Genomic DNA, 14,292 nt, shown 5'->3' with positions numbered 1-14,292 from the left:
ACTAAATTATGGTTAGTTGAGCAACAATAGTTTTCCCATGTTTAGTTTTTACTAATTTTTACTATTTGGTTTTTATCAAGTCTGCACTTTGTCTGTGTTATTATTATTATTGGCTTTTATCTAGTTTTCACTTTGTCTTTGTTATTATTATTATTGCCTTTTATCTAGTTTGCACTTTGATATATTTCTATTACCATCATTATCGACTCATGTTTGCCTTATTCTATTTTTTATTTTCCTATTTTAATGATGTTGGATCTGTGTTGTTGTTGTTGTTGTTGGGGACAAGTGTTATAAATTAGCTCTGGCTACAAACACTATGATGCATACACTGGATAACTGTTCCAGATATCTATGTTTTTGTATCTGCCCCTATTTCAAATAAACCTTTTTTTATATATATATATATATATATATATATATGTATAAAAAAAAAAAAAAATATATATATATATATATATATATATCATGACATGGATCGGACACGATGTGAAGGCAATGACATCTTTTAATATTAACTCGAAAAAGGAACAAACAAAAGGCGCGCACAAGGCGGAGTACAAACTTGGTTATGAAAACAAAAAAACTATTACTGTAACGATCGGACACGATGTGACGGCAATGACATCTTTTAATATTAACTCGAAAAAGGAACAAACAAAAGGCGCGCACAAGGCGGAGAATAAACTTGGCTATGAAAACAAAAAAAGTATTACTATAACGTAAACTATGGACATCAAACAAAACTTGCAAACTATGGCATGAATAACGAAAACTTACTTGGAACGAGAAAAGAGCATGGATAAAAAGAGTGGGTAGAGGGGTGATGTCGCCAGGCTGACTGCCTGGCAACTACAAGCTTAAATAGTGGTGCAGTGATTGACAGGTGCGTGAGTCTTAACAAATCAGGTGCGTGAGTCGTGAACACATAACAGGTGAAACTAACGAGTTGTCATGGTGACTAAACAAACAAGAGTGCACAATGAGTCCAAAACCAAACAGAACGTGACCACAAAACATGACTATATATATATATATATATATATATATATATATATATATATATATATATATATATATATATATATATATATATATATATATATATATATTATATATATGTCTTGATTGGATTATCCAGAGAATAGTATGTGTGGGAAAAATCACAAGACTACTTCGTCTCTACAGAACTGTTTCATGAAGGGTCCCCTCAATCATCAGGAGATTTTTTCATGATGATTGCGGGAACCCTTATGAAACAGTTCTGTAGAGACGAAGTAGTCTTGTGATTTTTCCCACACACATATATATATATATATTACACCATGTACCAAATTAAACTGCTTCGAGGCCAGTAAGCACAACCAGAATTTTGCCGTACGTTAGGCGCACCGGGTTATAAGGCGCACTGTCGATTTTTAAGAAAATTTAATGATTTTAAGTGCGCCTTATAGTCCAAAAAATACGCTACATATTTTGCACATACTCCTTTTATACATTTTTGTATATTTATTCTGAATTCGCTGACCTGGTTTATATCTATTTTTATTTTAAACATGTTACTAATTATTCTACTTATTGTCTTTTAGTCTGTTGTTTATTAGACGGTCTTTATTGAGGCCAAATGCAACCGTTCTGCAAACGCATCACTGATGCTTTTCTTGGATGCCAATAAAGAATCTGATAAAACCGTGCACGCCTTCTGTCCGCAGGACTCCAAGCAGGTGGTGGAGTCCTACAAGTCCGGTTTCGAGCCCCCGGGAGACGTTGAGTTTGAGGACTACGGGCAGGCCATGACCAGGACGGCGTCCGACACGAGCCTGACCAACTCGCGGGACGGCAAAGAGAGACCTGCCGGCAAGAGCAAGGGCAAGCTGTGGCCTTTCATTAAGAACAAAAACAAGGTAACACACAGGAAAAAAAAAAACTCACAATGTGTCATCTTGGAGGTTCTCTGCTAGTGTTTGCATATTTGATGGTGATTTATTTTCCTCCTGTCTGGCAATCACCCTTACCGACGTGGAGCATCCCCACTGTAACACACACTAATGCATTTCCACCTTCCCACTGCGGACACGCTCATCGTGACGACATGAATAACACTTTCTCTCTTCTCCACTGACCCACATCCACTCTGAACTGACTTGTGTCTAACGGGCTGGTGGCACGCTCACATTTAGCACCTGTGCCACGTCGGAGGAGTTTTTTTTTTTTTTGCAGCACACACACTTACAGGAGGAGCTCAGTATTTCTTCGACGCCACGCCACTAGTTTGCTTTTGTTTGGCCGATGCATGACGTCACTAAAACCCCCACGCTTCATCTCTCTCCTGACCCGTCGAGGAGCGTTGTTGGGACTGGCTTGTAGTTTTGGTTTCTTAAAAATGAAGCCCGTCCTTGTAGGCATGTCGTGAGGATTCGAAAAGAGTGAAAATGTTCCCAAAGTGGAAGCCTAGCTAGCCTGCATGCGCTCGTACTAAAACATCATGGCCGCTTGCTTTGACACATTCATGCTTTGTCCTCACGCTACTACTTTTTTTGTGTTTTATGCATTTCCACTGATAATGTTGACATGACCTCATTAATCAGGTTAATATTTGTCGAGGAGGCTTATTTTTTTGGTTTTGTGTTCCCTCCTTCTTGTCCTCCTTTGTCCTTTTTTTTTTTTTTTTTAACCATGGAAATCCTCCGTGATTTTCTTCCTCTGGTCCGTGACGGCTCCCGTCTCTTACCGGTAGCTTATGTCCCTGTTAACGTCCCCCCGCCAGCCCCCACCTGCCCCACCAGCCTCATCCCCGCCCTCACCCTCTGCTGTTCCCAACGACTCCCAGTCTCCCAAGCAGCACAAGGAGCCCCTCTCCCACCGCCTCAACGACTTCATGGCATCCAAACCCAAAATGCACTGCCTCCGGAGCCTGAGGCGAGGGGTAAGTGTGTGTGTTTGTGTGTGTGCGCCTCGCTTTGAGCATGCTCGCGCGTGTCTTCTGCGCCTCAACGCTACAACTTCCACACTGTATGGGCGAACACCATCCCTCACATCGGGAACTAGTCTGTGAGCACCATCATGGACTGAATGCAGGCTGCCTTTCCTCAAATAGGGGCCTCTTGCAAAAGTGGACACTGGTTCTCAGGAAAATATGCTTCATTCCAGAAAATACCGTATTTTCCGGGCTATGTAGCGCACTGATACACAAGTTGCACCCACTAAATTTGAGAAAAGAACCCCAAAACATTTCCACATAATAGCGGCAGATAATTACTTTGTGAAATGAGCAATTTACACACTCTGTAAATGTTTATTTACATAATTGTTTCCAAACGGTGTCTGTAACATGGCAGTAAAACGGCTGATCCAACAAAACAGAAGTCATTGTCAAAAACATTTCCACAAAATAGCTGCAGATAAATATGTTGCGAAATGAGCAATTTACACACCCTGTAAATGTTTATTTACATAATTTTTTCCAAACGGTGTCTGTAACACGGCAGTTAAACGGCTGATCAAACAAAACAGAAGTCATTGTCAAAAACATTTCCACATAATAGCCGCAGATAATTACGTTGCAAAAATGAGCAATTTACACACTCTGTAAATGTTTATTTACATAATTGTTTCCAAACGGTGTCTATAACACGGCAGTAAAATGGCTGATCCAACAAAACAGAAGTCATTGTCAAAAACATTTCCACATAATAGCCGCAGATGAATACATAGTGAAATGAGCAATTTACACACTCTGTAAATGTTTATTTACATAATTGTTTCCAAACGGTATTTGCAAAATGGCTGATCAATCAAAACAGAAGTCATTGTCAAAAACATTTCCACAAAACAGCAACAGATAAATATGTTGCGAAATGAGCAATTTACACAGCCTGTAAATGTTTATTTACATAATTGTTTCCGAACGGTGTCTGTAACACGGCAGTAAAACGGCTGATCCAACAAAACAGAAGTCATTGTCCAAAACATTTCCACATAATAGCCGCAGCTAAATACGTTGCGAAATGAGCAATTTACACAGCCTGTAAATGTTTATTTACATAATTGTTTCCGAACGGTGTCTGTAACACGGCAGTAAAACGGCTGATCCAACAAAACAGAAGTCATCGTCCAAAACATTTCCACATAATAGCCGCAGCTAAATACGTTGCGAAAAGAGCAATTTACACAGCCTGTAAATGTTTATTTACATAATTGTTTCCAAACGGTGTCTGTAACACGGCAGTGAAACGGCTGATCCAAAAAAACAGAAGTCATTGTCCAAAACATTTCCACATAATAGCCGCAGCTAAATACGTTGCGAAATGAGCAATTTACACACTCTGTAAATGTTTATTTACATAATTGTTTCCAAACGGTGTCTGTGACAAGGCAGTAAAACGGCTGATGAAACAAAACAGAAGTTTTGTCAAAAACATTTCCAAATAATAGCCGCGGATAAATATGTTGCGAAATGAGCAATTTACACACTCTCTAAATGTTTATTTACATAATTGTTTCCAAACGGTGTCTGTAACACGGCAGTAAAACGGCTGATCCAACAAAACAGAAGTCATTGTCAAAAACTTTTCCACATAATAGCCGCAGTTAAATACGTTGCGAAATGAGCAATTTATACACCCTGTAAATGTTTATTTACATAATTGTTTCTAAACAGTGTCTGTAACATGGCAGTAAAAAGGCTGGTCCAACAAAACAGAAGTCATTGTCAAAAACATTTCCACATAATAGCCGCAGCTAAATACGTTGCGAAAAGAGCAATTTACACAGCCTGTAAATGTTTATTTACATAATTGTTTCCAAACGGTGTCTGTAACACGGCAGTGAAACGGCTGATCCAAAAAAACAGAAGTCATTGTCTAAAACATTTCCACATAATAGCCGCAGCTAAATACGTGGACACTGGTTCTCAGGAAAATATGCTTCATTCCAGAAAATACCGTATTTTCCGGGCTATGGAGCGCACTGATACACAAGTTGCACCCAATAAATTTGAGAAAAGAACCCCAAAACATTTCCACATAATAGCCGCAGATAAATACGTTGCGAAATGAGCAATTAACACACTCTCTAAATGTTTATTTACATAATTGTTTTGAAACGGTGTCTGTAACACGGCAGTAAAACGGCTGATCAAATAAAACAGAAGTCATCGTCATGGACCCACCAGCTGCGGAAGCTCGCTCTCCAATCAGCTACGCAGACTCAATAACTCCACGGTGACGTTTTGGGGAATTTTCTGGGGAATTTGTGAAAATGAAACAATACAAATAGAAAACCGGTATAAGTTAATAATATTAACACAAACACGTTAGCAGATTAGCTGATGCTAACGACGTTAGCGTGGTTACATTACGATAGCGCATGGGACGGTTTAGTAAGTACGGATTATTTTAGTTATGTTGTAAAACTTACAAACGTTGCTTGGAGTGATGAATAAAGAATCCATATGAGTAGAAATGCTATGGACAGACAGAAGACTTCCGGTTAAAAGCACTTAATTGATGGAGTGAGCCAACTAGTCCAAAAGATAGCACCATAGCACAAACAATAAAACACCTTCTCTGTTGCGTCCGGGCAACAGGCCATGACATTCTCGTTTATTTTTTTTAAACACAGTTTGCTATGGCCGTCAGCAAATAAAAATCTATAAATCAATCGTAAATAAAATCTGGAACATGGAATATGCAGGTGAAAGGTGAAAGACGTTGATGTCTCTTGTTTCCAGGTTAGCATTTGAGCTCGCTAAGCAGCCGATAGCACACTAACAAAGGACAGTATTATCGGTTCGTGAATTTATCGAAGTGCGTTAATCAATCTCAATTTTAAGGTACCATATTTTCCGGACTATAAGGCGCACTAAAAATCCTATTTTCTTTTTTTTTTTTTAACTCGACAATGCGCCTAATGTACGGAATAATTCTGGTCTTGCTTACCGACCTCTAAGCAATTTTATTTGTTACTTGATGTAATGGTAAGTGTGACCAGTAGATGGCAGTCAAACATACAGTTAGAGATACGTGTAAACTGCACTATGATGGCAATACGACTCAAGTAAAAGACACCAATATTGTATATGTTCCATTGAAAATATAAAACATCACACACGGTGCTCTAAAATCTATCAAAATGTTTTAGTTCGACTTTGGTAAGCTATGATACCCGCACCGTTTGATGGATTGTCGGCACATTAAACATACAAGTATTATTATGGTGTGTGTATAAGGTAAGACATATTATCTGGCGTTTTGTTTCGCAATATTATGCAAAAGCAACTTTTCTTAACTATGGTACCTGCTGATCTGTATTTGGGATCTGCATAGGTCCTGAAAAATTGCGCACCTCCGCCCTAGTGGATAAGTTTCTTCGTTATCTCTATCTTCTTGTTATGGGACATTCATCCTCCGCCGTTGCCATTTTTAATATAAAGTAGTGTAGAGTTCTTACTTATATCTGTCCGTAAACTCACCATGAACGTGCTAAAACATACTGGTGTAGTGAGTTTACATTATTCACCCAAGGAACTTCAGTTTTTAGGGCGTTCTGGTCGGACCGGTTTTTCATGGGACACATTTCCGGCCTTATTGTTGTTTCCGGATGATTTAAGTAAAGTTTGAATGTCATTAGCCCCATCTTTTGACACTTCTTCCACCCCGTCCTTGCACGCTACACCGTTACAACAAAGATGACAGGGAGAAGACGCTGCCAAAGGTGAGCCACGTAAATAAGACCGCCCACAAAATGACGCATCTTGAAGCGACTGTCAGAAAGCGGCTTGAAATGGTCTGTAAAACATAATCTATGCAACATTTGGACCAAATAACCACCATGTTATGTAGACCAATGGTCCCCAACCTTTTTGTAGCTGCGAACCGGTCAACGGTTGTTAATTTGTCCCCTTTTTTTTTTTTCTTGTTATGAAAAGGGGAGTTTTTTTAGGTTGGTTCACTAATTGTAAGTGTATCTTGTGTTTTTTATGTTGATTTAATAAAAAATTAAAAAAATTTATTAAAAATTATTCTGCGGCCCCTTACCAATCGAGCCGCGGCCCGGTGGTTGGAGACCACTGATGTAGACCACAAGGAAGTGTTTTACATTTAGAAAACAGCAATTAATAATATGACTTCTTTAATGCGCCCTATAATCCAGTGTCCCTTATATATGAAAAAAAGATCAAAAATAGAGCATTCATCGGCAGTACGCCTTATGGTCCCGAAAATACGGTAATTCAAATTTTAAACGGCTCAAGTTTTACAATGTTTATCTTTACATCCCGACTAGGATTCTTCTGAATGCACTAGTTTTTCAAAGTGCACCGACTACTTTGGAGTGCTCCTATTTCTTCCAGATTCGTTTTAAGCAGGCGTGATGTGACTTTAAAGACAGGACAAATTGTGTTACCCATACAGTGTGGATGGATCTTTTTTTTTTTTTCTTTCTACCATACTACGAATCAGTGGTGCCTGTCTTACTCACCAGCAGTGTCCTCATCCTGTGTGGTCATTTTTCCTTTTCAAAACACACTGTGACCCTCCCTCCTCTCCCCTCCCCTCCCTCCCTGTTGGCAGACACTCGCACTACGCCTGAGCCATCTTTGACTAAAACATGATCAGACTTACTTTCCTGGCGGCAGATTGTCCTTTGCACATGAAAGGCCTACTGGAATGACATTTTCTTATTTAAACGGGGATATTCCATGTGTCATACTTGATCATTTCGCGATACTGCCATATTTTTGCTGAAAGATTTAGTAGAGAACATCGACGGTTAAGTTCGCAACTTTTAGTCGCTAATAAAAAAGCCTTGCCTTTACCGTAAGTAGCAGACGATGTGCGCGTAACATCACGGGTTGTAGGGCTCCTCACATCCTCACATTGTTTATAATGTGAGCCTCCGGCAGCAAGAGCTATTCGGACCGAGAAAGCGACCCCATTAATCTGAGCGAGGATGAAAGATTTGTGGATGAGGAAAGTTAGAGTGAAGCACAAAAAAAAAAAAAAAGTGGCGGCAGTGGGACTGTTTCAGATGTAATTAGACACATTTACGAGGATAATTCTGGAAGATCCCTTATCTGCTTATTGTTTTAACAGTGTTTTAGTGAGATTGTAAAGACATACCTGAAAGTCGGATGGCTGCGGTGAACGCCAGTGTCTCTCAAAGAAGCCAATGGAGGAGCCAAGATCACAGCTGCCTTTTTGAGCTGCAGGAGGAAGTCCCATAATCCACTGAAGTCTCCGGTACGAGCCGACTTAATGTTAATGATGTTCAAAGCGAGAAATAAAGTTCTTCCGAAGGACATACAAAAGTTATTTGTGTTCACATCTGAAGATGAGAACCACAGAAGGCCGTATGACTTTAAACATCCAAGAGCGCGAACAAATTTGAAACAAATGTGCTTGTCTGTTGTTGGTGTGAGAGCATGGAATTCTCTAAACAAAGACTTAAAAAGCTGTAAGAATATATTTGTATTTAAAAAGAGTTATAAAAAGAGAAAACTGGAATTATATCAAACCGAGTTTTGATTTAGATTGGACGTGTCATTGCGAAAGTGCTTAAAGGAAAATGGAAAAGTATGTTGGAGTTTGGGTGTTGGTGGAGGGAACAGTTATAAAGTCATCTAAAATACTGTTATTTGTGTTAAAAAAGGGGCAGATAAATATAAGAATATTATTCTTCCATCTGCTCCTTTCTGATCATGGAAATGTAGAAGAAAAAACCCCCCAAAAAACAATGAAAGTGTCAATTGTACGTGGCTTGTAAATATGCATTTTCATGAAAGGAATAAAAATAAATGATGATGATGATGATGAATATCACAATTTTCCCATCCAAAAACTTGCTGGTTGACGTAGAGAAACATGTTCGCTTGACCGCTCTGTGTTAAAGCTTCACAACAAACAAAGAAACACCGGCTCTGTTTCGTTGCTAAATGCAGCTGCAATTCACCGCTTTCCACCAACAGCATTCTTCTTTGACGTCTCCATTATTAATTGAACAAATTGTAAAAGATTCAGCAACACAGATGTCCAAATTACTGTGTAATTACGCGATGAAAAGAGACTACTTTTCGCCGTAAGTGGTCCGCTACAACCCGAGCGACGTTTTCGACAAGAAACTCCGCGGGAAATTTAAAATTGTAATTTAGTAAACTAAAAAGGCCGTATTGGCATGTGTTGCAATGTTAATATTTCATCATTGATATATAAACTATCAGACTGCGTGGTGGGTAGTAGTGGGTTTCAGTAGGCCTTTAAAAAGGGAGGGGGAAAAAAGGTGGGTTATCAGCAGCGACAGAATCAGGGTCTCGCCGGGTGTCATCACCCCCCAGCCCCCTGCTGGAAGGTCAGAGCGCACCTCGCCATCGCCGTTCACCCTGACCTCAGGAACGGGTGTTAGCTGGCGCGTTCCTTCCGCCCTCCATAAATAACACTTTTTGTTTACTCTGGTGTTTTGAAAAGGGCAGCGGCTATTGAAAAGTAAAAGGAGCTGCTCTGTATGAATGCGGACAGAACAATGCATGAGTAAATATCGTAGAGGAAACCATTGAAGGGCTGCTGAGAGAGAAAACGGAAGTGTTTTTTTTTTCCTTTTATATGCGTGACAGGAAGTGCAGGTTCTCTGAAAGCGGGAGTCTTGCGACACTACAAACCACGTTTGCATATGAGTTGGGAAATTGTGTTAGATGTAAATATAAACGGAATACAATGATTTGCAAATCCTTTTCAACCCATATTCAGTTGAATATGCTACAAAGACAACATATTTGTTGTTCAAATTGATAAACATTTTTTTGCTGTTGCAAATAATTACTTTAGAATTTGATGCCAGCAACACGTGACAAAGAAGTTGGAAAAGGTGGCAATAAATACTGATAAAGTTGAGGAATGCTCTTCAAACACTTATTTGGAACATCCCACAGGTGTGCAGGCTAATTGGGAACAGGTGGGTGCCATGATTGGGTCTAAAAACAGCTTCCCAAAAAATGCTCAGTCTTTCACAAGAATGGATGGGGCGAGGTACACCCCTTTGTCCACAACTGGGTGAACAAATAGTCAAACAGTTTAAGAACAACGTTTCTCAAAGTGCAATCGCAAGAAGTTTAGGGATTTCAACATGTACGGTACATGATATCATCAAAAGGTTCAGAGAATCTGGAGAAATCACTCCACGTAAGCGGAATGGCCGGAAACCAACATTGAATGACCGTGACCTTCAATCCGTCAGATGGCACCGTATCAAAAAGGATATCACCACGTGGGCTCAGGAACACTTCAGAAAACCACTGTCACTAAATACAGTTGGTCGCTACATCTGTAAGTGCAAGTTAAAGCTCTACTATGCAAAGCGAAAGCCATCTATCAACAACATCCAGAAACGCCGTCGGCTTCTCTGGGCCCGAGATCATTTAAGATGCATTGATGCAAAGTATAAAAGTGTTCTGTGGTCTGACGAGTCCACATTTCAAATTGTTTTTAGAAATATTCGACATTGTGTCATCTGGACCAAAGGGGAAACGAACCATCCAGACTGTTATCGACGCAAAGTTCAAAAGCCAGCATATGTGATGGTATGGAGGTGCATTAGTGCCCAAGGCATGGGTAACTTACACATCTGTGAAGGCACCATTAATGCTGAAAGGTACATACAGGTTTTGGAACAACATATGCTGCCATCTAAGCGCCGTCATTTTCATGGACGCTCCTGCTTATTTCAGCAAAACAATGCCAAGCCACATTCAGCACGTGTTAGAACAGCGTGGCTTCGTAAAAAAAAGAGTACGGGTACTTTCATGGCCCGCCTGCAGTCCAGACCTGTCTCCCATCGAAAATTTGTGGCACATTATGAAGCGTAAAATACGACAGCGGAGACCCCGGACTGTTGAACGACTGAAGCTCTACGTAAAACAAGAATGGGAAAGAATTCCACTTTCAAAGCTTCGACAATTAGTTTCCTCAGTTCCCAAATGTTTATTGAGTGCTGTTAAAAGAAAAGGTGATGTAACACAGTGGTGAACATGCCCTTTCCCAACCACTTTGGCACATGTTGCAGCCATGAAATACTAAGTTATTATTTGCAAAAAAAAAAAAAAAAGTTTATGAGTTTGAACATCAAATATCTTGTCTTTGTAGTGCATTCAATTGAATATGGGTTGAAAAGGATTTGCAAATCATTGTATTCCGTTTATATTTATATCTAACACAATTTCCCAACTCATATGGAAACGGGGTTTGTAGAAGTGTGATTAAAAAAAAAAGGCCCCTCAATCTGATTCAGATTTCCATCATTCATGTTTGACTTCTGCTGCGTTTCATAGATTTGATAGGTTGGGAATCTTGAGTATCCTTACGATTTGATCCCATGAACATGATTCTGATAATAAAAACTTTTCAAAAAATTGCTGACATATGACGTCATGATCATCGGCCGTCACTCGAACGTGTATGACGATCCTCCTGGGCAGAGGACCCTATTGAATTTCTAGCGTTTTATTATTATTATTTATTATTATTATTATTATAATACCGCCGCCTCTTTGAGCTGTAATTTGACCCCCTTAACGTGCTTCAAAACTCACCAAATTTGACACACAAATCAGGACTGACGAAAAAAACAACCCCCAAAACTCAAAATTGCGCTCTAGCGCCCTTTAGGAAGAAAACACAGACAAAACGGTCTCTACCTTCCAGTAGAAATGTCGTACAAACATGAAACAAAAACCTCCATGTAGGTTACAGTTAGAGCTATATTTCATACACTGACACCCCCGGGTTATAATACACAGGAAGTTTGCAATTCCCCCTTCAATACAAAAGTTGGCCAAAAAATGTTGCTTTTTTTTCAAACATTATCTCCTCTGAGGCCGTTTGTCGTTTTGGCTTCAAATAAACACAGAAGAAAGATTGAACCCTTCTAAATAAAAGTTAGAGTTTTAATTTCTACTCCGGTTTGGATTTTATGAACCCGCAAAGAACCATTGCGCTGCTGCTGTTGTCACAAAATGGCGGCTTTCTGCTCAGACAAAACTATAGGACTGTCATACACACATGAAACAAAAACCTCAATACAGGTCTCAACGAGACCTATATTTCATACACTGACCGCCCCTAACTAAAATCAACAGGAAGTTTGCTATTCCCACTTATACAACAACTTTTATCTTTATCATTATCTCCTCTGAGGCCGTTTGTTGTTTCGGCTTCAAATAAACACAAGAGATATTGAACCCCTCTGATTAAGAGTTAATGAAAGAGTTTTAATTACTACCCGTTTGGATTTTTAAGAGCCCGCAAAGAATTGTTGCACTGCGCCGTCACAAAATGGCAGCTTCCTGCTCAGACAAAACTGCTTCTAACTCAGTGTAGGACTGTCATACACACATGAAACAAAAACCTCAATGTAGGTCTCACTGAGACCTATGTTTCATACACTGACCACCCCCAGCTAAAATCAACAGAAAGTTTGCTATTCCCACTTCAATACAACAGCTGCTTACCAGTCACCAAATGCCCAAGCCACTTTTCAACTGTTATTACTATGAGACTGATGTATAACATGTGTATACAACTTTTGCTCTGTGTAATAATCCATCCATCCATCTTCCAAGCGGTTTCGTCCATCGCTGCTTGCAGCTTTAATTTTACTTAAATTCATATGAGCAGTTCTAACCATTGTTGATTTAGGTTGCACATTAGAATAACAGGAAAACAAAGGGAGTCATTTGCTTTCATAAAAACGTTATCATAATGATATTATGGTTTGACAAATTAGTCCAAAAAGTATTTGACCAAATTGTTATTAAATACTTTTTGGTCCCATTTTCTTTTAACAAAAATAATCAAGTATTGCGAGTGTATCTTACCTTTCTGTATTTGTACCTGAAGCAGCAATAACACCCACAAACGCTGGCTTGCTCTAATAAAAATGCCATGTTATAAATACAGTTTAAAAAAAGAAAAAAGTCCGGTTTCCGCTGAAGAGACATGTGTCTGCTAGCTCTAGCGCCCCCACTTCTCCCAGTGTGGCGAGTCAGATTACTGCTGAGGCATATAACAATATAACGCCCCCTACTTTGAGGCAGAGGCACTTGCTGCCTCATGGCTTGCCTTTTCCCCGTGGCATCAAGCACGCACCCCCTCCCACGCACATGCTCAATACATTTTGTGTGTAGCCGTGGAGGCACCGCCTGTGTCTGCCTCACTTCTGGTCCGCTGTGTTATTTTCATCAGGAAACACAGAATTTTCCGCGATTTTGACCATGAAAAGTATCCAAATATACAGGAACCACACACAAATCACACAGAAAGCATAGACCAAAAGAGAAATATTCAAACTTATTTTATTACTCTGTTTTTTTTAACATCTCATAGTTAAGCCTTTTACCCCTCCTGGTGGCAAGGTGAGGCACTGCCTCACTTTGCCTCCCCTGACAGCACATCCCTGGGTGTATCCCTTTATGGAGGATGCCTGTGCGTGACTTAGTTTAACGTGGGGAGACCGGTGCACGGACAGTCACCACACGATCCTTGACAGATTCGGGTCAGGGTCCAGTGGCATAGAGTCCAAGACGACCGGGGACCCTTTTCTGCTGCAGCCTTCCTCTGCCGTTGTGGTAGTTCTTAAATCTTACCATTTTCCGCCTGCTCCGCCGTTGAGGTCTTCACCGTATCACTGGCTCGGGGGCAGTCAGGTACTAGGCCTTTGCCAAGGTCCAACCGGGGTTACAGTAATAAAGGGGTTAGTGCCCCAAGACCCCATAGAGGAGCCTCCATGTCATGCCCAGAACACTCATATGACAAAAGACAGTAAGCTACAAACAGAAACCGAAATATAGCTTACCGCTACGCTGCAATGACAAGACACGACAGGAGCGACAATACGGAAGTGACATCGACAATATCTTAGCACTGACTAGATGGGAAGACAGGTGTAAATAAGAGCGGGCTGATTGACACCAGGTGTGGCCAGGTGCCAATCAGCCGCAGCTGAGGGGACACAGCACTCAGGGAGAAAGACAGAGCGCTGACAGGAACTAAAGACAGGAAATACTACACACACACAGGAAAAACTAAAACACAAACACACTGTCATAGGGCAAACCTGACAATCTGAGAGCCAAATGCAGTCATCCAAAGAGCCACATTTGGCTCTAGAGCCATAGGTTCCCTACCCCTGCTCTATCCACTAAGCCACTGAGTAGATGTTTCAATACATTTGGACGATACTACAAAGTTGGGTATTTATCCAATACCAGGTAGTAACAGGGGCGGTATTGGTAATACCAATGCTGAC

General features: G+C 40.2%; 1 protein-coding gene across 29 annotated transcripts in view; it reads left to right on the top strand.

Annotated features, from left to right (window-relative positions):
• The window catches only part of LOC133557521 (formin-binding protein 1), a 204,771-nt gene that overhangs the window by 149,471 nt on the left and 41,008 nt on the right, over positions 1-14,292 (top strand). For 15 of the 29 annotated variants that reach the window (XM_061908016.1, XM_061908032.1, XM_061908028.1 and 12 more), the window contains 2 exons: positions 1,713-1,904; positions 2,738-2,926. In XM_061908016.1, the coding sequence (XP_061764000.1) occupies positions 1,713-1,904; positions 2,738-2,926 (381 nt within the window). The remainder of the gene's footprint in view (positions 1-1,712; positions 1,905-2,737; positions 2,927-14,292) is intronic. The other 14 variants (XM_061908038.1, XM_061908039.1, XM_061908040.1 and 11 more) reach the window with 3 other exon arrangements.

The sequence above is a fragment of the Nerophis ophidion genome, linkage group LG08 (genome assembly GCF_033978795.1).
Source record: "Nerophis ophidion isolate RoL-2023_Sa linkage group LG08, RoL_Noph_v1.0, whole genome shotgun sequence".
In the NCBI taxonomy this organism is placed as follows: domain Eukaryota; kingdom Metazoa; phylum Chordata; class Actinopteri; order Syngnathiformes; family Syngnathidae; genus Nerophis; species Nerophis ophidion.
Note: the sequence above shows the minus strand (reverse complement) of the source record. Positions and strands in the feature narration are given on the sequence as shown.